This window comes from Micrasema longulum, unplaced genomic scaffold (genome assembly GCF_059751315.1).
Source record: "Micrasema longulum isolate JH-2025_06_02 unplaced genomic scaffold, ASM5975131v1 h1tg000534l, whole genome shotgun sequence".
In the NCBI taxonomy this organism is placed as follows: Eukaryota; Metazoa; Arthropoda; class Insecta; order Trichoptera; family Brachycentridae; genus Micrasema; species Micrasema longulum.
Genome location: NW_028277730.1, coordinates 99,027 through 124,406, shown reverse-complemented (window position 1 = coordinate 124,406; position 25,380 = coordinate 99,027). Strand labels below are relative to the sequence as shown.

At 31.7% G+C, this 25,380-nt stretch overlaps 1 protein-coding gene across 1 annotated transcript in view; it reads right to left on the bottom strand.

Annotated features, from left to right (window-relative positions):
- Nucleotides 1-25,380, bottom strand: part of Nlg3 (Neuroligin 3) — a 129,344-nt gene that overhangs the window by 66,558 nt on the left and 37,406 nt on the right. Inside the window, exon 2 of the mRNA XM_088227759.1 lies at nucleotides 6,211-6,408. Within this exon, the coding sequence (XP_088083885.1) occupies nucleotides 6,211-6,408 (198 nt within the window). The remainder of the gene's footprint in view (nucleotides 1-6,210; nucleotides 6,409-25,380) is intronic.

Below are 25,380 nucleotides of genomic sequence, written 5' to 3'. Positions count from 1 at the left end.
TGAAGATGCCCATTAGAGGGTGAAAGCGCTAATTGGTCTAATAAGTAAGTGGAAGTGTACCAAGTACTTAAAAATTAATAACTTATATGTAAATATAAGTTATTGCATCATTTCATTTATTTAATTTTAATTTTATCATCACGACGTGTACCAATGTAGAAGGTTTATTTAATTTTGTTTTCCTGTGAACAATAAATGATCGTTTTTAATAAAATAAAAATTAAAAAGATACTGTTTAAAATATTTATATAGTATAAACAAAAATCTCGGCCTCGTGATGTAATAGTCAGCTCGTTTGCTTACCATGCAAGAGGTCTCGAGTTCGATTCCCGACATGGTTGATATGAAATATTTGTTTAAAAGGGTGTTTTCACACTAGAATATATCTCAGTCCCTGGATTGGTATCTGAAGCATAACACTGATCATCTTACCTTCGTGTGAAAAAAAATGATGAAGATACGCAGCGATTGGTGCACCAATGCAATGCCCTATCCACCATAAGGTGCGGAAAAGGAATGATGGTATACAAAAAAAGATTTTTCAATCCTAAAAAAGATCAAGGATCTTCGTGATGATTTGTATTTATCTACAAGTTAACTAAATTGAATTTGTTCACTCCTATGTACCACAAGTTTTGAGTATTTATGTATTCAATACAAAATATCAAAAGTTCTGAATAGACCGTGATTCACCAAACAATTCTCAAAAGTCCAAATAACTGCCCATTCAAATACTGTGTTCACATAATATTACGTACGTGCATACGTACATAATATTTCCAAAAAATTACACAACTACAACTCCGCTCTAGCGGTGGAAAGCGGAACCTCCATATCCAAAATGGCGGACAAAAGACTTGTCCGATTGTCGATTGTTTCTATCTTCCGTCCAATATTTTCTTTGTGTCAGATAGAGGTATTGTTTTTTTTTATCATCTGCACGTGCCGTTATGGAGTGTTATTTTTGTTCGTGAAAATGGTCCGCCATAATTGGATATAAAGACATGTTTGTATTGATATTGTAGGATGATTGAAGATAAAAGTATTGGGTGATAGAATGGCTGTGATAAATTGTTTTTATTAAATAGTACACTCTAATAATTCCCGTGGAAACGAAAATTGCATATATTTGAAACCAAATCTATAAAATTGACAATATGTAATTTTGAATAGTTACATACAGCAGGTACCTGCAACCTTAAAATATATTTTTAAAGTCAGCCCCCCAAAGGTAGATCGTTTAAATATCATGTTTGAGGTTTTAAATTTGATTCTCAAGAAGGTACATTGTATTAATTATACGGAATTTACTAGCAAGACGGGACATGAAAAAAAGTGCTATTAGATTATTGTGTATTTAATAAATAAATAAACAAGCAAAGTTTTTAATTACAATATTTGAGTTTGTCCAAATGTTTGTAGACAAAAGACTGGATTTTACCCCCTCGGGAGTTATTAAGATTACAAAATTACAACAGGGATGGAAATTACCTTAGAAAATGGTATATGGAACTCCAGGCATATATAGGGCTTATGACCTGTCATTGGCTGGTTTAAGCTTTACTAAAACCAACAAATGGAAGAAATGTGGACGTTCAAACATAGGTAAAATGGTGAATGTTACACAGTGTGTAAAGTAGCCACTTAAACCAGCCAATTACAGGTCATAAGCCCTATAGATGCCTAGACTTCCATATATCATTTTCTAAGGTATTCTCCATCCTTGTTGTAATTTGCTAAAGTTTTCAATGTTTATCTACATAGATATTTTACATGATTATTTTCTATCAGGTTTTTTTAATGCATTTGTGTTTTTTAATATTAAAATTGACCGAGTCATACCTACCAACAACATTAAAAATGGAAAAATAGAAAAAAGTAATAGAAGAAAAAAAAGGAAAATAAAGGTGTTATGAAAATTTTTATAATTATTATTTCTTATTCAATTTTTCTTCAATGTAGGTATAATTTATACGCTTATTGAAAGTCAATATATAAATAATTAAACAAAACAACACAAAGAGATGGTCAAGTTTCAATAAATAACCACACATTCCAAAAATAATCAAATAAATCAACACAAATAAAATAATACTGTCAGTTCCATATACTGTGACCTTCCATGTACTCATTACGTCCATAAAAGGCTTTTTTAGAAGTACGCCTTTTATAAAAAAATAGAATTTATTGTCCGTCATAAATAGAACACTGTCGGGCATTCTCTTGGTATTCTATTGTAGAAGCGTGCGCAGTGCCCCACAAACGATGCGCTTACCTTACTCAGCTTTAATTTCAGGATTAGTAATTTTTAATTACTTCTAGTATTGTATTTGTGTTTGGCGTAAAAACTTTATTTTTACAAATTTGACAAAATTTTTATTGCTTAATGACAAAACTTATTAATTAACCAATATCTCCCTGTTACCACGCTAGTGAAACTGTGGGTAAAAACTAAGGAAAAAATAATAAAGCATATTTAAAAAAAATATTTATAAAAAGTATAGTGCTTTATGTATTTTCTTCTTCTCAGTCTCAATCCTGGGGATTGGTTTGCAGCAAGGTCCTGCACCCCGTCTTCCACTGCTCCCTCTTCTCTGTAGCCTCTTCAGCTCAACATATGAGGCGCAGTTCAAATCCTCGAACACTTGACCCGAATACTCCTGTCGGGGGCGCCTTCCGTGATTTATCCCCTCACCCATCTCCTCTATTCTGTCACGCAAGAGACCCTCATGGCGCATTATGTGGCCAATCCATTAGGCTCTCACCTCTGAGATGGTTTAGATTAGGTGGCTCCCTTTTTTTATTCTACTGAGAACCTCGTCAGTGATGTGGTCTCTCCGGAAAATTCCTAATATTATTCTGTGACACCACATCGCAAAGGCCCTTGGTGTTTTTTTGATCTCTTTCGGTAAGGCAACATGTCTCACAACCGTACATATCTTATGGCAAGTTATTTTATAAAGTATAACAGTCTAGTGGACCCGACAGACGTTGTCCTGCCCAAACGTTGACTTGCCTGCTATTATCTTGGCAGAATACTTTTTATTGATAAGTAGGTACTTGTTTATGATTGAATTCCAAAATATAAAAATAATATTTTTTAAATAAAGAATTCTTTTTGCACATGTCTAATTCGGCTTTTCTTACCAATAGAGGAGCACTTTATTTATGAATGCAATTTTCAAAAAAGTATTGAATATCAGTCAATATAATTTTAGTATTACCAAAAATCCAGCATAAAGAAATAAATGGGAAGAAATTATAAAAAATGTAAGAAAAGAATCTGATTGGGATCCATAAAAAACGAATGTTGTTTGTAAACATTAAAAAACAAACCTTTTTTGAGCGCAATAAAAGAACACCCTTCCATATTCTTTGTATATGTATTCTCGTCGAATGCACCCTGTAGATCGATGAAAAAAAAAATTGTGCTGCTAATCTTTTTTCCACAAAATTGATTGAAAATTTAAATGTTTACAAACACGCACAGCGTAAAGATCTACATTTCATTGAAAACCGCACGTAAATCGGTTAAGTCGTTTAAGAGACGTTCAGTGACATCACACGCACAGAAAAATTACATATATATAAATATCACATAATTTGTTTTCAATTTTTCAAATTAAAAATAAACTATGCATCAATATAGGTGAATGCAAAATTGTAAAAACACGTAATAAAATTATTATTTTGATCTTTTTTACGAGCTTTCATGATCATTCGACATCCATGAAAGGATTTTAAAATCCTAATTAATTGACAAGGGACGACTGATTGAATCCTGGGTTAGATAATTCACATGCATTGTGCTTTTTGTTCCACAGTAATGAGAGAAAATCAACGCTTCCTTTGACAATAACAGTTGTTGTCGTATTTGAACATCCCTAGTGTTTGCTTTGTGAAGTAGTTAGTGACAAGTGACAATGAATAAATATAAGGAACACACACATACATGCAAACAATACATAATAATACCTAAAAACAGGGTTGCCAAAATTTGATGAATATGACTTTGTTTTTGTTTGGTTTTTTGTTCTTCAGGTGCTAAAAAATAAGCATTCTAAAACAACTAGAATAATAAATTGTCGATAATTAAATACAAATAGTTAGTTTAAAAAAAATGCTTTTACTTTATTTTTAATAACATAATGAAACTAAATAATCTATGTGCACTGATTTTAAATGATTACGTAAAATTTTATAATAAAGATACTAGTCTCGATAATGTTCCAAATGCGATGAAACCGGTGACTGATTGTTCAGAATTTGTAGATTTAAGAGAATCACGCGTCATTTATTTCCAGAATAAAATAAGTCATTCTTAATTTTAAGTAAATAAATTAAAACATTCACAGCCAGTGCCAATAAATGTTTACATATATATCGTGAATTACTAATTCTTTATTTAAAATTTTCGAGAGCAACGAAGTATTTTCGTTTATATAGTTTTCGTTTTTATATTTTTCGTTTTAGTAACAAGAGAACTCTTTTAATACCCTGTCATGGCTCTAATTTTTTTGCCTCCTCTTTTACAGTAGTAGCCGATCGATTGTGGAATAATCTACCATCTAATGTTAGAGACGCCCCTTCTTTATTTACATTAAGTCAAGATTGAAATGTCACTATCTAAATATTTAAATTGTTCCTTTATCCTTCTTTTTTCCTTCCCATCCCCTCTCCTCTCTTAATAGTATAGTGTTAATTTTAAAAAAAATATTTTTATTTCGTCAATCTTTGTTTTTGATTTTTGTATTAATTGTAAGATTTAATATGTCCATGTATTTATAATTTTCTCAAACTGAACGGTTTGGGTAGGTAGGAAGAAATTGCCTTAAGGTAATATGCTCGCTTTTATATGTAAATATATATATTCTATATGTATATAAAATGTCAAATATATACATATTTGCTAAATATGGTGTGCAGTCCGCGAGAGAATGACGTCGTTAGATAATAATGAATAAAATAATAATAGTTGACGTACAATAAACACATTACCGCTTTTAAGTAAAAACATTTCATTCTTTAATAAACACTACCTTCTCTTCTTTTCCATTAAGTAGAGCATGTGGATATCACCAGACGCCTCCAGGAGGCCTTATCGCGAGTCAGCACTCTCGCTTCAACCCACGTCAATCCTGCGTCCGTAAATTATGCGTCAGCTTTTGTAAAACGCCAGTACTTCTTTCTATATTGGTGCGAATCCTTGCACCCTACCAAAACTCAAAACACTAAACCAACGATTTTTCAAAGAAAGTGGTTGAGGCGATTATAAGTTAAAAGATGGTTAGATTTTTTATTACCAACATTGAAATTTGAGAACAGACGCAGCAGCCTCCTACAACTCGCGCCTTGAGGATGCAGCGGTGGATCTGGGCCTCGATTACAATGGGAAGTTCTACATTTCATTGAAAACTGCACGTAAATCGGTTAAGTCGTTTAGGAGAAGTTCAGTAACATCACACGTACAGAAAAATTATAAATATAACATAACTTGTTTTCAATTTTTTAAATTAAAAAACAAACTGTTCATCAATAAAGGTGAATGCAAAATTGTAAATACAAGCAATAAAATCATTATTTTGTTTTTTTTTATGAGTTTTTATGATCATTCAACATCCGTGAAAGGATTTTTTTTTTCAATGGAAAGTTATCAGACAGAGATATAACAGAGTTATCTTCGACTTTCTATCAAGTAAAATAAAAATTTATGTTCGTAAATGTGTATATTTTTATGATTTTTTATTTGAAACGTGTTCAAGTATATATTGTCGACCAAGAAAGTTCGAATTTTTGTACAAATATGTACATTTTTTTAACGTTTTAGGCAACACTTATTCATTAGTTACATAAACCTTGACGAAGAAGCTTGTTTGCTTTGGAACCGATCGGTGGAAAAAAAAAATTAGTGGTTAAAAACAAAGTTGTTTAATTTATTATATTATGAATATTTTTGTTTAAAAAGACGATTTTACTTTATAAACAATTGAAGACAACCCTGTTGAATTTCCATTGTAATTAGGACCTCGAATTGGTCGTGTGCTGTGGACGCCTCGGGAGAGCCTCAACTGATATTATCTATCTTTCACACCTACAAAGTCCCGCGTTCTGGAAGGCTGACAAATACGATTTACAAATGATATTATTAGTTGACGATGGTCAACTAATAATAATTCCTACAAGATGTTTAAATGTTTGATTTTTTGTTACCTTCTGGTACAGCTAATGATGTCAGCAAGAAATGAACACAAGATGCACCAGTCCCATGTCCTACGAGGGTGACATTAGTAGCGTCTCCTCCGAACACGGCAATGTTCTCCTGGATCCAGTGAAGAGCAGCTATTTGGTCCATCAGCCCGTAGTTAGCAGGAGAACGAGGATAGTCGTCTGACTTCGGGTTGAGGAAACCTGGAAAAACGATAAAAGTGTGTTTTTCAATTTCGGCCAGTCAATGCAGTTTTGATCTGTTACAAATAAACAAATAAAAACATACTCGTGTTCAAAGACCATTTAAATAATTATCTATTAAATTTTAAAAAAACAATTAACAATTCAATTTAACAATTAAATTTAATAATTTAATTATGTTACATTAATAACAGTTTTAATTACATTATGTATAAGTTAGTACTTTGTTATTTTAATGCTGTTCCTCCCAAAAAAGAAACAAACTATTGCTTGTAGAGGGACTTAGACGGAATTATGTGTTTTATATAATAAAAATATAGTGCATTTATTGTTGCAACATAATCACCAAGTGGTTTTTATTTCGATTTATTTATATTTTTTATTTTATTGATTTTAATTAAAGTTAAAGTTAAATAATCGTTATTTTGCTGTCATTGTTTTGTACGACATTTAAGTAAGCTGAAATTACAGTAGAACTTCAACTATCTAAACCCCAACTATCCGAATCGCTGATTATCTGAATCGTTTTCATAATTAAAAAAAAAGGGTAGAAACATACTGCGATTCGTCAAATAATGATTCTGTAGTGGTATCTGCAGCAAAGTTTTATGGGAAACTCAACTTTGGGTCCGATTTTTTGTAAAAAACCTAAGATCTTAGTTCAGAAGCTTGATTGTTTACTCTTTAATGTAAGAAACGCTGGCTAAGAAATTTTAAATCCAGGCACGGTGTCCGATTATTTTTTAAAAAGAGTTTGTTCACTTAATTTCAACAGTATTTACAGTACAAGACAGTAAATATCGTAGTTAAATAAAATTAATAAAGTTATTAATTAAAAAACCCTTTTTTTAAAAACAAAACGAATATCTGACTGTTCGATTATCCGAATGGGGTCCTGTCCCAATTGATTCAAATAATTTGAGCTTTATGGTATTTGTAAATTGCAAATGTGTGCTTGTTTTAATTTTTGTTTTCTTTGATCAACTGAATAATCTTTTTTTTTCTGTAAATTTTGTATATGTTTTTACTTTTATCATTGTGTTTTATTTTAACTGTTCATTAAGTCGTTATTAAGATTTAAATAATACAATAATACTGGAGAATATTTACGAGAAGGGAAGATGGAAGTCTTGGCATTCACAAGAAAAATGATCAGTCTATTAGCAGGTATAAGTAACTACTCTGTAACGTTTACTTTTCTACTTATGTTTAAACAAGCTTATTTATTATAGTATTTGAAGAGTTAGTATTTGAAGCGTATTTATTATATTATGTATAGTCTTTTGAAAGAGCCGAAACTTTTATTGGCGCGAGTGAGATTCACTTAATTAGATTATTTCACCGTCTAGGCAACGTCTGAATAAAATTGACAATTATTTTGTTAAGTAATCACATAAAACCATGGTTCTAAAATATGTATAATATAAAATAAATAAAAACGTTAAAACCAGTATAATTAGGAAATAATTATAATAATTGAACGTAGTTATGCAGAAAACAGCCAGTCTACAATGTTGATAAAATGAGATTTCGGTGTTATCAAATTCAGGAACAACTCAAATCGGGAAATAAATAATATTAACATTTAGAAAATAACACATAATGAGAACAACAAAGAAACAAAGCAAGTTAAACACCTTTATTACTAAATAAAGCACAATAATATATACGCCAAAAACCTTTTCTTACACAAACAGAATAAATATATAAAAAACGCTTTCAAGAATAAAAAAAAAAGTGAATCTACTAAGGGAATAAGGTCATTAACATCACATGCCATGCAGATGATGCTGCCATAGTGATGATGAGAACATATCCATATCAGTTAGTAAACATCTGGATGCCTAAAAAATGTCGTATGACGTATGTATGATGATAATGAACACATGATTATTGAAAACATAATTCGGATATATAAAATGTAGTGTATGCAACATAGGTGAGGATAGATAGAGAGAAAATAAAAATACGAAAAACCAATTAGAAAAACTAAAAAAAAAAACTAAATAGAAAAACCAAATAACTGCTCAAAACGTCAGAGATGAACATACTAAAGGTAATCGCTGGGAAACCCAAAAGAGGCAGAATCCAGAAGCAAGAAGTTAGACGAAATTGCGATACCCAATGCATAGTAAATATATTATGGAGAGATTACGTCAATAATTCCATTAATGGACAGCTCTTAAATCCCCTATACCATTGCCCACAAAATCCCGGCCGTTTGCCGTCTGCCCGGAAGACCACCAAGGAGCGGGAAGAACAGCTGAAACTCCAAGTCTCAGGAGTTAGCTTTTAGCCGATACCAAATTAATCGATCTTAACCGAGAAGTAGAAGAAGATTAAGCTTTCAAAAATAATTTTCACTCAGATCTTCTAAGAAAAGGTTCAGGTAGAAGTCCTTGAGAGCCACCATTTACTTTTCGTAAACGTCGAACTATACCAAGCGGCGCAATAGCGAAGTTTTTCTTAGTTACAGGGCTGCACTGATAGGAAAACGTTTTAAAAATATAATTATGCATTCCTCAAAATCCAGCGAGAAGAAATAAATGGGTCGAAATAAAAAGAAATTTTAGAAAAACTGAAATTCGATTGTGATCCACCAAAAAGTAATTATGGTTGTTAACGTTAAAAAACAAACTTTTTTGTATCCCAAAAATGAGTATCCTCTAATTTTTTAGTAGCTATGGGTACGTTTTTGTGTCACTATTTTTAAAAATGTTTTACTTTTAAGAGCGCGTCTATGTATTACTATGTCAAGAGTTCTTCAACTTATGCTTTAAAATTTTTATTGATTTTGTAATAATAATTGATTAAATACACAAAAAAACAAACAAACCATAACACCGTTTCCTCGCAGGGGTAGGCATACAGACCTCGCTTCCTCTACATGCATACATCTTCTCATGCACGCACGCCGATTATTCCTACTTTTGACATAACCATCTTCAAGTATTCGATAGATTTGATCGTGCCATGTCTTTCTCGGTCTTTCTCGTTTTCTGCATCCATCAACATTTGCATCGTAGATCTTTTTAGCCGTTCTTTTGCTGTTCATTCGCTCTACATGTCCAAACCAACGCAGCGCCCCTTTCTTGATTCTGTCAATAATGCATGTCTCAGCCTTACACACTTCATGGATCTCGACATTTGTGCCCCTATCAGACATCGTTTTACCACACATTCGCCTGAAGGATCGCATTTCGACAGCATTCAGCCTACTTTTATCATCATTTTTACAATTCCATACTTCGCTCCCATACATTAGAGTTGCCACTAGAACTCCGTTGTGAACTGCTAGTTTAGCCTCCTGCGATAAACATTTGTTTTCCAAAGAAGATTTTAGTGCACCGTTCACCCTGTTCCCGGCACTCACCCTCCTTTCAATATCTTTCTCAGTCATTCCATACTTCCCTAGTTAACTTCCCTAGTGAACATACTTCCCAGATACATAAATTCCTCTACTTGTTTTAGTATAACTCCATTCACAGTGATTTCACATTTAGTCATACTTTCATTTCTTTCAAAAACCATCACATTCGATTTATCGACATTCATCAGCAAATCGCTTCTCTTGCTTTAGCTTTAGATTTCAGACAAACAATAAAACGATTCGTACCATATTTTGATGATAAAACAAAGGCAGCGGTGAACTGATTTTGTTATCTTTCTTTCAATATCTTTCTCGGCCTTTCCGTCCCTAGTAAACATACTTCCCAGGTACACAAATTCTTCTACCTGATTCAGAATATCTCCGTTCACGCTGATCTCACATTTAGTTATATTTTCATCCCTTTCAGAAATCGTCACTTTCGATCTGTCAACATTCATAAGCAAATCGCCTTTCTTGCATACTCGTAGACTTTTGTTACCAATAATTGAAGGTCTTCTTTGCTGCTAGCAAGAAGCGCGGCATCACCCGCATACAAAAGACAGTAAATAAATATACTTTTTAAATTATAAGAACAGTTTACATTATAAACATTGACATACTTGAATTGAGCACTTCGACAAATTAGTACTAGTTAGAAAGGAGGAAAAGGAATTTTCTAATCCTTTTAAGGTAGAAAGTAGTTTTACCATGCCAAGGTAAAATTAAGAGATGGCGAAAAGATGTAACATCGGATAGCAACGTCAGGAGAATTTCTACCGGTTTAGTAAAGGTCCAAATTAGTCGTCGTCCATAGCTCCGCCTACTCGCTAACACGACAGTTCTAATCAATTTGATCGAGAGATTACCCAACAGAAAGATTAACGTTAGTCCTCGTAAGATTATGTTCATAATATCAAACATTTTTTTTACATTGAATATGAGGATTATATATCTATTTGTAATTTTTTTTTAATTGTGTGTTTTATATTTAGTTTTAATAAAGAAAGAGATCATTTAACATACGAACATTTACAATATTTGTGTTTGTCCAAATGTTCGTAGACTAAAGACTGGATTTCACCCCCTCGGGAGTCATTAAGATTAACGATTTTCAACAGGGATGGAGAATAACTTAAATAAGGGAATATGGAAGTCAAGGCATTTACAGGGCTGATGACCTGTCATTGGCCACTTAAATCAGCCTTAAAAAATATTTCAAGGCTGTCCACAAGTTTGTAGACAAGCTGGATTTTATTCGCTAGGGAGTTATTAAAATCAAAATTTATTGCAACGGAGAGGGAAAATAATTTACAGAAGGGAATATGAAAGTCTAGGCATTTGTATGGCATATGATATTTTATTGGCTGGTTTATGTAGCCACTTTTCACAATGTGAAATATTTATCATTATGCCCACGTTTAAATACTCATTCCTACGTTTTCTCATTTCTTCCATCTGTTGACTTTTACCGGAAGTAAATTAAATTAAATTCAACTTTAGCCGCCAGCCAATGACTGATCGTAAGCCCTGTAAAATGTCTTGACTTCCATATTCCCTTATCAGAAGGGTTTTCTCTCTCTGTTGCAGTAAATTAAGAAAATAAATATCTTTGAACAAAAAAAAAAACTCTTTCTTTTATATTTGAAGCATTTACTTTGTGGTTATTTATTATAATAAAATAAATAAAACAACTTAGATTTTAAACGACAATTTTTTTTTAATCAACCAATTTCAAAGCAAACAAGGTTCTTTGTCCAGATTTACGTAAATAAGATAAAAATGGGTAGAAAAAAACAAATTATTTTATTGATTTTATTAAAAAAAAACTGCATCAAAATATTTTCAAAACTGATTTAAAGACATTAATTTATTTAATAATTATCTTAAATTATTATTGCTATTTTATTTTAAGTTTGTTTTGAGAACGATAAAAAGAGCACAATTGAACAAAAAAAATATCAATAAGTAAGTCGTTAAAAACAAAGTTTTTTAATTCAATTTTGATTTGAATATTCAAAAATATTTACCCTTTCAAAAACACGGTTGTATCTCTTTTGAGACTGGATCCAATAAATAAAAATCATTTTATGGTCAAGTATAGATGTACTTATGTATGTATTCAAAGGCATTAGGGATGTTTTAATGGATTTCTCCTACCCTCGAAACCTTCGTCTTTTGGAGGGTAAATTTGTTAAGAATTCTGTTGGGTGATTTTTATTACGTCATCCATCAAATTTTTATTTTTCTTTTAAAAGTTAACTCTTATTTTATTGTGTGCATCAACAATTTAACGACTAAAAGGTTCTTACAGATTGACTGCAATGAAAAGAAAATTATAAACGTCAAATTAATCGTATAATAAAGAGAATCACCATGGGAATTTATGGCTCATTAATCACAAGTCATTCATAAAAAAACATAGTATCTTAAAACGCCATTAATCACCACATAAATAATTGTTTTGAATAAAGTCGTATTTTAATTTCTCATCGAATTTATACTTTTATAATTTCAGACATGAATTAGACGGGTATCCCTTTCATTTTAAAAAATATTTCTTACTTTAAAAAAAAAATATTTCATCATATATTTATGTAACTCTCAAAAGCCTATGCTAAAAATTCCTTTGGGTGCGGTGTTATAATGTCGTGTTACATTAAGCAAAATACAAAATATGCTGAACGTCATACAATTTTCAAAAATAAAAAAACTTTGATGCATACTTTTTAGCAATTCTTTTTCCATAATTTTTAAAAATAGTAACATTAAAAATCTAAAATACGCCGGTCATTTAACTATCGTGCCCTCCCGCTCACTGCCAACAACCGACTGATTGAACCAATCTGTAAAGCACGGATGACTGATGTTTTCCTTGTCTTATGCATGGTACATTCATCTACCCTGCTATTTCGATGGTTTAATCTCTTTTACGCAAACACCGGCCAAAGGAAAGCGTCTCTGTCTTCCTTTTTGTAAGTTCTTTTCTCGCGCCCTCTCTTCTCAATTTAAACATATTAATTGTATTGACATCATTTTCATTCATATAATTATTTTTCCCATTGCAAAATAATATTAGCTTTTGTTACAAAATCCTGTATATTAAAAAAAAAATTCCATATCCAGTGTGAAAATAACCATTTGAAGATTGCAAATAGTACAAATTCACAATTTAAAACAAAAAAGAGAGATATATCAAATATCGTATGCTATATAGACTTGTGTTACATCACAGTCGCACAAAATTTTAATTACGTACTTTATTTAATTTGATTTCTTTCACTTTATATTCCAAACAATAAAATAAATAATTTATCTTTCTTTTTTTAATCATTTTTCATTAACAGCATTTATAAAAACATCATTTATCCCATATTTATTTAATAATTAACCAGCACATTAAACATAATTTACAAATATTATTTTATAACGTAAAATCTAATTATCAGTAAGCTATATATATTTTTATTTATTATTAAATCCACACAATACACTTTTATTTTAATTCTCCAAACTAACTTATTTGCTACAAACATATTCGATATCAAATTATATACAGAATCTACAAAATACAGAATCGGGGTGTGGTGCTGTGACTAATATCTTGGATTCACGGATCAAAGGCCCAAAGTTTGCACTCCTCTCTACACTTGATTACCATTTTCTAACAGGGAGTTATTTACAACTCGTAGAAAATGGTCCCCAACAAAATATTTGATAAATCAGAAGAAAGAAAATTTTTAAAAAACAAAAGAAAAATTAAAAATAATTTTATTCATTTGTTTTTACTGGTATTTCTGGGTAGCATTTTATTGTAGACAATATTTCAGTCGGAGACCGTCTTTCACTATCTGTCGCACACAAATAGTGCAAAAGGTCAAATTTTTGTATGATTTTTTCCAGTTTTAACTTGTGATATCCTTGGCCTGAAACAATAAATACTCCATGCGCAAGTGATCACTATGAATAAATTGTATAAAAATTGTAAAGATGAATAGTTAAAACTATTATACTTCGTATAACAATTATATTAGAGAGTTCAGTACAATTAAAATAGCTAGGACATGAACCTGACTAGGAAGGCAAAACCCGAATGAATAGTGCTGGCTGCCTTGCGCCGCTCGTAACTTAAGCATATATAATATATTTTGAGTTTGTCTTAATATTTATTGACGTAGACTGGATTCGATTTCCTGAAGAGTTGTTTATATTAACATATTACAACAGAGATGAAGAACATTTTAGAAAAGGTAATATAAAGTCTAGGCATCTACTAAATTTCAGCTCTTTAACTTCACAAAGGAATACAGATGTTCAAATATGGGAAAAATAGTGAATGTTACACAGGGTGTAAAGTGGCGACTTAAACCAGCCAATGACAGGTCATAAACCCTGTAGATACGTTGACTTCAATATCACCTTCTCTAAAATATTCTTCATCTCTGTTGTAATATGTTAATATATTATATACCTACACATTATATTTGAAAACACTTTCTTTCTGTTTCAATGAAATTCAATATGTGTCCAGGCTGATAAAGAATACAGTTATGTGTGTGAAAAAGAACCAAAACTGCCTCGTTATAATACATGATGTAATAAGTCCACCTCGTTGTGTAGTGGTTGATACATTTGTCTACCATTTTTTAGGTCTTGGATTTGATTTCTGTCAGAGTGGACGTGAAATATTGATTTTAAAAGTTGCTTAAACAGCAATATTTCATTGTTTCTGGACTGGTTTCTGAATCGCAGAACTGATGATTACTTTCATGTAACATTAAAAAATGCAGTGTCCTATGCACCACTGCTGCTGATAATGATAAAAAAGCAAGTACCTTTGTTTTAAAAAAAGTTTTGTCGAGTTTCACTTTTTAAAATAATTTGCTTTACATAAAAACTAATACCCAAAAGTGTCAAATTTTGCAATGTTTTATAGATTTGCGGTTTGTTAATTTTGTGTGCCAATTATTTTAAACGTAGCTTTATTTGAATAATATAGCCGGCAACAGACAAATCAGACGTCTTTGTTGCTAATAACCCATCAAAATATATTACCCCATTTGCATTTAGAGTTAGAACAACATCAACAGACACCAGAAAGCGTGATAAAGGTTGCTGATAATGAACATGACGCAAGCAGAGGTATTTGTCTTGGCAAGTTGTTCTCAAGTTTGTAAACCGCAGCCTTCGTGATATTACGGAGCCTTCGCGGAAATGCTCGCGTTGCAATTTCCGAGATACCTGCGGATGTGGTTATTGTACTAAATTGTAAGCAACTCTAGGTTCCAAATTATTACACGACCCCTTAAACTGAGGGAGGTTCCCAGAATAATGCGGCAGGAAATTTAGGGTGCCAATTAGAAGATTCCAAATCCCGTGATCCGAGAAATACGACGTTAATTTATTTACGAATTAAAACATTTATTTCTTATGGACTACATGGCAAAAAATATCCACTGGAAAATTTTATTACCACCCGACGAGAAACCGGACAGATTTCAGATTGCCAAAAAAAAACTAGTTAGTTCTTAAAATAACATATTCTTTAAAGGTTATAATAATAATGAAAATGACCATTTTTGTGTTAAAAAATTGTAATGGAAAAGATCAACAAGTTTCAATAAATTATCACCAATTTTTAGACTTTGAACCAATTCATTGCATTAGTTTTGTTCGTCATAAGCATAACTACCCGATATTAGGTCAGCGAAAGAGATAGGCTATATTTAGGGCTAAAAATGAGGTGGGAGATATTTTTTAAAAATAAATACGTTTTTATCAAACTATTTTATTTTATCGAAACATACAGTAAACATTGATTAAAATATATAAAAAAATATAGGGTTGAAAGTAAGACGAGCGAAATTTCTAAACATTATAAATTAAAATTATTTTTTTAATTTGTATTTGCGTATATATGAATAAAAGTGGGTGTTTGTGTGTATTTGTTTGGAATGAGGTATTCAGGTGTATTATTAAAAGTGAGAGTGTATCGCAGCCTGATAGAATGAGTGATTATTTATTTTTAATAAATTAAAAGGCATGTTAAATATACAGGTAGACTAGAACTGAACCCGCCATAACAAATTCGCATATAAAGAGGTCATTTGCTAATTATTGAACCTTACTTTTCTTAACGAAAGTTTTATAGTTTTGGAGATATGTCAATTTTTATACTTTATTGAGATTTTTCCAAAATTTGACCTTCTAGCATTCAGCATTCAATAAATAATAAATAAATTATATTTTGAAAAAGTGTTGCGCAAAATGAGTGTTACAGACTGGCAAATGGAATAAATATTTATTTCAGAATTTTTATAGAGTAAAATATTGGATTTGATATTAATCGGTTACGTTAAGTGTTACACCAAGGATTTTCTTAACGTGAATTTTAAAAATAAAATTTTGTCAAAGGACAAAATTAGGCTGTAATTTTTTTCCAACTTAAGTGAATCGACAATTATTTCGGAGCCTGAAAAAATGCGGAAATCGATTTTCTATCAAAATACGAAGCTCTAGAACATTAAAAGAATTTCAGATATTTAACGAAGCCCGCCAAATATCGCGAAGCGAGATTTAAATTTTGAACGTAGATTCGAATTTCGAAAGTAATTGGACGGAAGAAATTGAGCAATATGAACGAAAAAATTGAAATAAGAGCCTTAATACCGAGTAGTAATACATCATTAGTGTAAAATAAATTCTATAAATGTATAGAGATTGTTTGAATTTTACTAAAACAATTCTTTTTGATTGAGATCTTTGAATTGAAAGCATTACTCGAAACAATGGTTTCAATTTCAGGCTTAAATAAATGATAAAAAAATATCAAATAAACTTACAAAATTGAGCAGTTTGATGCGAATTTTTTTTTTTTTTTTTTGGAATGGGTGTATTTTAATTTAAACCAATCATCACCAACGCCATTTTTTTGAGGGCAGTCACTTATGATAGAACACATAACTTTGTATTTGCATACAGGTCTCGCTTTCTCTAAATTCTAACTAGCATTATCACATAATGACCGTATTTACCTAAGCACATGCATTGTGTTAGAACAAGATCTCCACCGTGTTTGTATAATGTATTTGTCATACTAAAACAAAATCTTTAATCTCTAATTACAAGTTTTATAAATATTATTTCAATAAATTGTATTTACAGAAATTTTCACAATAAGACGACAAGATTTGATGTGGTTGGTGTACAAATTTAGTGCTCTTTACATCATAAGGTATGAAATGGGATCGATGATATACATTACCATAGCATTTTCACTAATTTTTTATAAGAACTTTCTTTAACATGTGTTTTTATTTTCATAAATGTTTATACAAACCTGACGTCTGCACAAAAATATTTAAAAAAACAGTCCCTTTTTCTTCTGTTTGTATTATTGATCGAGTAATGAGAATCCAGCAACCCCTTTCTTCAGACGGACCGTATATTTTTGGGTAGGAATAGTTTTTGCCCCCAATCTTTACCGCAAAAGCCTCCTAACCCTGGCTTAACCCTGCTTAGGGTAGGAAACGCTGAAGTCTGGAAGTGTTGCGAGCCTGAGCCGATTAGCGAGGATATCTAAGGACATTTTCATGGACAAACATTGTTAGAACTTGGACAAATGGTGCATGTCCTGAGTATATTTGTAGTGGAACTTGCTTATAACGAGCTGGATTGAATAAATATTCTTAAATGAAGACAACAGTCCGACAATTGCCAATAAGCGAAACAACGACGACTTTGGTCCTGTTTTTCTGTTTATGGAGTTTATTTGAAAGTATTAAGTGTTTTGTATTTACGTTCGCCAATTTTGTACAGTCGTAAGACTAAAGTTTGACTGTTGAAAATAAACAAATTAGCAAAGAGAAAGTGTTACGACCTGTTTGAGTTACGTACATTGCTGTTTGGTCTAGGGCCCAATTTATTTATTTTAATGTTTTCACAATGTAGAGAAGTTCTTTGTTTCAGATCTCGAATAGCTTGGGATTTCTATGTTTAAGGAGGACCTTTTTGGTGCATGTATATTACCGATAGTGTGTAATTAATTAAATAATGTTAAAATCCCTTTACTCAATAAATTAACAAACTAATTTCAGTAAATAAGCAACTGATCAAGCCACAAAAGCATACGGTTATAAGTTCATATGGACAAAAAATAGAAATATACTTGTGAGAAAAGATAAGGACTGAACTGTTTTAAAAATCCAAGTGGTTGATGATATTCCACTACAATAATAAAAAAGAACCCTTTACTTACTACTAACTACCAGACAGCTCTTTGCCACGACTTCAAGTTGGATTACAAATAACCGTTTTTTGTTGTTGTTGTGAATTTCGTATTTTACCGAATTCACTAAAAACACAAGGCAAGAATTCACATAGATAATTAACAAAAAGAAATCATTCCCTTCTATCTAACGAGGTAAACTGTATTATGCATACTGAACTCACATGACGGTATTACATTTATTCTTAACACAGAAATGAGCAATTTATCCATATAATACTTATGTACGTGTGACGTCACTGAACACCTCCTAAACGGCTTAACCGATTTACGTGTGGTTTTCAGCAAAATGTCACTTGGTATGTAGTTTATCGAAAAATGGAATGTTTTGAGGTTTTGCGTTTCCTGAACCAGCTAATAGCAGAATGCCAACCTTTAGGTAGAACAACGTCTGTCGGGTCCGGTAGTAATATCTATATTACTGCAATAACATTCTACTACTCAGATACTACTGCACAAAAAACCGCTCTTGAACTTGTAGCAATTGCAGAGAAATCTTTTATCCGAGTAATTGTAATAAAAACATTTCGTTATTCAAGTTACTTGCTCTTTAAATAATTCAGAGTACTGAATATTATTCAACAGTTTATATTGAGAACGGTAGTGGTTACACACATAAATAGAGACATTTACCCAAGCGTCAACCACAACTATAATACAAGATACTCTTATAGGGGTCAACACTGTTCTGGCATCGAGACAACACTACTACGTAGGCAAAAAGGTCCATAACCTTTTGCCAGAATCGTGGAAAGCCGGGAGTGTTGTCTAGTTGCGGAAGGTGTTGACCTCGCTCTTTCAGGGCATTGGTCGTAGGGAGTCAGAAAAGTTGATGCATGCCACGGATTGGAGATTCTTACTGGATGTCGAAAATAAATTTATAGATGGCAACCATGAAGTTTTGCATAAATAAATTGTCTATGTTTTTATGAATGTATGTATGTGTATGCTCATGTGTGCATGTATGTGTGTGTGTGTATATATGTGTATATATATATGTGTATGTGTGTATGTATATGTATCAAAATGTATATACGAATAAGTTCATATTTTATTTTAACTACTATCATATATAAGAATGTAATTGCCTAGCTTGGAACGGGGTATGTACCCTTGTTAGCTGGGCAAAATGAACTTAAAATTGTATTTTGATAACTTACTCTTCGTACATTATGTATTCTACCAACTGATATTTATGAATAAACTTAATATTATGAATTAAATAAATTTATAGAGTTAGGTTAAATGAAAGAAATATCATAATACAGCACATTCGTTTTACATACAGAAAACATAGGAAAAAAAAGTTATGTGATATTTGACTATTTACATTTTCGGATAACTTCCTAAAATTTGGTTGCTCTGATGTGCATGCCAAAATCATGTTGATTTTTACATTCTCGTCAGTCAGTATGTTGCTGTATTTGTATTTTATTATTTTTAATTGGGAAAAAGCCTGTTTACATAAATAGGTTGACCCAAAAAACGCTTCGACAATAAGTGCACAGTTAAGAATGTTTTTATATTTGATTGGGTCTACGATCTTAAAAATTGCATCGTTTTCGTTAACAGTACTTTAAAGTGCAATGTCACTACGGAGTGTTATTATTTCCAGCTCGGCTTTGTTGATAAAACACATGTATTTTTAAGAGTCAAAAATTACAACATGAACTTTACAATTCGATATTAAAAATTCTTCTGTCCATTTTTTTTTTCGGGCGCCTAAAATATAGGCCGCGAGCTACCAGTCACCCGCAAACTACCCTTTGGATACCACTACTCTCAATTCAATTTTTCGTTTCTTAAATTAAAATATTATTGCTTTGTGTTTTTGCTCCAATTCAATTTCATCCATAGATTTGTATTTTTATCCACCATTGTTTAATTACAAAGTAAACAAAAATATTGTTTCCAAGTATTTTTTTCTGAATAATTTTGGCCAGCGTGTTTGCACGTAAACAAATGTAATAATTTGAAATTCAGCCTAGAATTCATCAAGTTTCATATTCAATGAATAAACAATGCTTGTACTAGGATAACTTTTCAATTATTTCCACGACCCTTTCAATTAAATTTGTATTATTTGCTTAAGGGTTGTTGTTACCCGTAGAGGTGATTTGTTTCAACCTTCCAATTTGTTACAATTCGCAAACACGTCGAGTTTTACAAGATCACCTTTGTCCTCCAGAAAGGTACAGGCAAACATAACTTTGTATTAGTTTAGTTAAGATATTGAAGATAACTGCACAATTGGTTCTTTTTCTATTATGAATTTGAAATGAAACAATCCCATTTTGCCTGTTTATCTGCAAGAACTCTTCCAACCTCTATCACAACATGGACTGTATCTTCGTTCTAGTAACGAGAGAACCCTTTTTATACCCTTTCACCGCTCTAGCTTCCTCTTTTATAATATTAGCTGCTCAAATGTAGAAAAATCTGCCCACTTATGTTAGAGATGCCCCTTCTTTATTTACATTTAAATCAAGGTTGAAATGTCACTTTCTAAGCATTTGAATTGTTCCTTTCTCCTTTTTCTTTCCTTCCATCTCCTCTCCTCCTCTTCATTCTATTTTTTTTTGTATAAACTTATAAGATAAGTGTATAATTCCTTAGAATATGTTCATGTATTTGTAATTTTCTCAAACTGAACGGTTTGGGTAGGCAGGAAGAAACTGCCTTAAGGCAATATGCCCGCCCTTATATGTATACAACATATTGTATATGTATATAAAGAGTAAAAAAAATAAATACATACATAAAATTTCAACAAACAAACCTATAGAACATGACGCCGTCTCCCCTTGGGGGTAGGCAGAGATGATAGAATGCAGTAACAGTATGTCTTTAAATAAATATTTCGTTTTCTATACATTCATACATCTCATGCTTGAAGAATTGAATTTCTCGGTCTTTTACTATTTCTGCATACATAAGCTGATCATCATCTGATCATAATTGCATGATCTGATTTATTTTGCGTTCTTTTTAAACCCAAATATGTACATTTTAAAAAATCACCCATATCTCTTTTATTTATTTAAACAATAAAATTTTATTTTATGTTATCTTCAAACGGTCATTTTCACATTGGATTTGGAAAAAAATAATATTTAAGTATGTTGGATTTTAATTTGAAAAATATTTATCCTTGCTATGCAAAGAATAATTTTGCGTAGTTATGCAGAAAACAGCAAGCCCACAATTTTGTACAAAAAAAATACTAGGGTTATCGGGTGCAGTGAGGTCAATTCTGTTCTGCTAAAAACTGTCAAGCCGCTTTCACACAAAAAACTGTAATAATTACCTTCTGAAAATAGTGTCGATCACAAAAACGGCATTTCTCAATTTGCACAAAATACTGACAGTACTAAAAAAATCTTACGGTCCCTAAAAATCATTAAATCTTGTTTAAAATATAAAAATAAAACAAATGTTTTTATTGTGTATCATTTGTCAAAGTCAAAAACATTCCAACTGTTAGATTTAACATTAGTCCAGAGCTTACTTCTTCCACTCCTTGACTACGCGGATGTATGTTATCCAGATGCTAACTCTGAATTGCTTGATAAGTTAGAACGATTGCAGAATATTTGTATTCGTTATATCTTTAATCTTCGCAAATTTGACCACATAACCGAGTATCGCACGCAACTACACTGGCTCAGTATCAGGCATAGAAGAAACATTCACATTCTATCACTTCTTCACAATATTTTAAATAATCCCACTTCGCCTGTTTATCTGAGAGAGCTCATCCAACCTCTTTCACAACACGGACTATCTCTTCGTTCTAGTAACGAGAGAACCCTTTTAATACCCTGTCATCGCTCTAATTTTTTTGCCTCCTCTTTCACAGTAGTAGCCGCTCGATTGTGGAATAATCTACCCACTAATGTTAGAGATGCCCCTTCTTTATTTACATTTAAGTCGAGATTGAAATGTCACTATCTAAATATTTAAATTGTTCCTTTATCCTTCTTCTTTCCTTCCCATCCCCTCTCCTCTCTTCATAGTAAAGTGTTATTTTTTTTTTTTTAAATATATTTATTTTTGTTAATCTTTGCTTTTAATTTTTGTGTAAAATTGTAAGATTCAATATGTCCATGTATTTATAATTTTCTCAAACTGAACGGTTTGGGTAGGTAGGAAGAAATTGCCTTAAGGCAATATGCCCGCCCTTATATGTATATTTATTGTATATGTATATAAAGTGTCAATAAATAAATAAATAAATAGATTTGATTATTCACTCTTTTTATGAAGGTGCTATCATCTCAGTACCATTTTTATACAACTGGCTGCTTTCTGCATAACTACGTTCAATTATAAGAATGAAAGTGATGCCAATACTACAATAAATCTGTTTTGCTATGTAAGATAGAGCACGAGAATAAAACGTATAACAAGGAAGACAGGGACGCTGTTCCGTGGCCGGTGTTTGTGTGAAAGAGACAAAAAAAGCGAAAAATTCATTTAATCAGTCCGTTATTGGCAGTGAACAGAAGCGCACTCTAGTCAAATGATCTGCGTTTTTTTATAATATTTCATTTATTTTATGTAACAGGTGTAAATTATATTATATTTTTTTATAAATTAGAAAAAAAAAATTAAAGACTGTGTCCCTATATTTTTTTCAAATGTCTGAACTTCAGAATATCTTAAGTAAGTAACACGATGTTGCATCACCGCATGTAAAGTATTTTTTTAGCACAGCTTTTTAAGAGATAACTTAGTATGAATATTAAACACATATTGTTTGCACGTTAATATAAAATATTTATTTAAAAGGGTGTTTTTACACGAGAATATTCCAGAGTCCCTAGACTGGTGTCTGAAACGTAAGACTGATCATCGTGCCTTCATGTAACAAAAATGATCAAGAAACGCTGTGATTGGGGTTTCAAAGTGTTTGCTTATTTCTTTTTCGCACGGTCAACATCCCATCTCATATAAATATATATTAGAAAACCAACCTGTTCAGAGAGTTGATACCGTACGCGATCTGGGTGTTATTCTTGATAGCAAACTTACATTTGAGAATCACTTCGATGACATACTGACCCGTGCACATATAAATCTTATTTTGTATTTCATACATGTCAGGTGTTTAAAGATAAAGCGTGTATAAAATGGTCTACTTTGCATATGTTCGCAGTTTGCTCGAGTATGCCTCTTCTGTTTGGTCTCCACAATATGTCACACATAAAGACAGGTTCGAAAAAATTCAATGGACATTTCTTAGACAACTTAACTGGCAATGCAGGTATACCAATCTCAATTATATGTCTTCCTACAAAAAGCACCACTTGCTTAGTTAAGAAGATCGCCGTCTACTATTGGAAATGGGGGTCCTTCATGACATACTTAGTGGACGCCGCCCGGCTCTTATGTCGGAGTTATCATTAAATGTCCCTGGCTGCCACACCCGTCACACGTCGAGCTCTCTATTTCATGTGCCAGCAGTTCGTACGAACTATGCTCAGAACTCTCTACTTATACGTTTAGCTCGTGAGTATAATTTGAACTTTCCCTTATTGATCCGTTTAATTGTAACAAATTAACATTTAAATTTCGCATTTTAAAACACATGTTTTTGTCTTAGACTTAGTAGTTTCTATTATTAAATCTTATTTTATATCTAATTATAAATATTATTTATAATTTTGATACTTGTGCAATGATATTTAGACACATGTCCACCCTAATTCCACTATAACACCCACTCACCTACCCTCTCACACACTTACACTTACACTCACAAAAACACACTAACATGTATTGTACGAGTATTTCATGTATTTCTGTGGAGATTTGTCATTGGTTTTATTCTCTGTATATTTTATTTTTACATGTGTTACTGTTGATATCCCCAATAAATAAAATAATTTTAAAAAAAAATATGGTGCAGCAAGGGAATAATGAAATAAATGAATGAATGTTCGCATGTTATGAAATTTTTGTGAAGAAAACTTTCAGTAACATTTATGTTAATTTTATTTTTTTAATATATTAGGAATTTCAAAAATTTCATGTTTTATAAATAATTGTATTTAAAATACAGATTTTAAATTTACCGCAACTTTAGTGAATAAATCAGCCTATTTTGCAAGATAAAAAATCTTTAAATATCTGTACATTTGATTTAAAAATACACGAAGCAAAGACATTATAATGAATTGAATTTCGTGCTGTATTTGTCGTTTCTTTGGTTTATATTGTGAGAAATTCCTTATTTTTAAAGCGTTTATCTCCGAAAAATACCCTTATTACTAATGTTTGTAATCCGTTTTGCAGAATGAATACTTTGATATTGGCTTATGCCGAGGTTTATTTGTATCGAGACGGGCAAATAAACTTAGCCCTGCGAATCGAGCACGTTTCCAAAGAAAAAAAGGTATTTCAGCAAAGATGGAGAATTTCTTGAAGTAGTGTAATAGAGTTCAGAGGGTTGCCCTCTCACCTCTGTGGTCTATAGTGAGCCTTGGCTTGGAAGGGTTGTACTGTCCCCGATATACGGGGTGCCAAATAGGTCTTTTGATGGTAGGCTGGTATATATATACATATTATATACTGGTTTGTTTATCATACCTATAAAAAAAGGAGTCCCTTTTTAAAAATCTTCTGATTTTTTTTAAAATTTTTTTTTGCCTCGTATATCAGGGGGATGAAAGGAGTAGAGTTATGATGGATACAGGTCGGAAATTAAGGGACTCAGTTATGGGATCTAGCAAACCGAGGCCTGCAATTGGAGGGTTGGAATTTCGGTGCAGAGATTTTAACCTAGCCGGACCGAAGGGAGGGATTCGAATCCCCCATGAACCGATTTTAATTCGATAACTCAACTATTATTAGGCTATTTATCGTATATTTTTTGTAATCGTGAAATGAATAGAAAGAAGCTTTTTTATGTTATTGTTTTTATTTTTTTTTTAAATATTAAAACAAAAAAACGACGTAAATACACAAGGGTCAATTTAATTTTATGTACATAAGCATTCGTCAAACTAACAAAAATGAATAAATATTTGAATGAGTAAAATATGTGTACGCGAAAACATGAATAAATTATTGCACGGTCATAAACACTTCCGATGATTTATTCTCCTGACGCCATACACAAGTAGGCTCTGGGGTCGTTTGGTTCCCCCGTTTGGATCATGAGTATTTTTTAATGAGGGATTTGTTAAGAACTTTGTAGCTAGTTTTTTTTATGTAAGTGTCGAGTGTTTGATTGTTCGTGTCTATGTGGATTGTGGTTCTGACAAACTACGGTTCTTGCAGAACGATGCGTGGGGTTTTGTTTTGGAAAGATTGT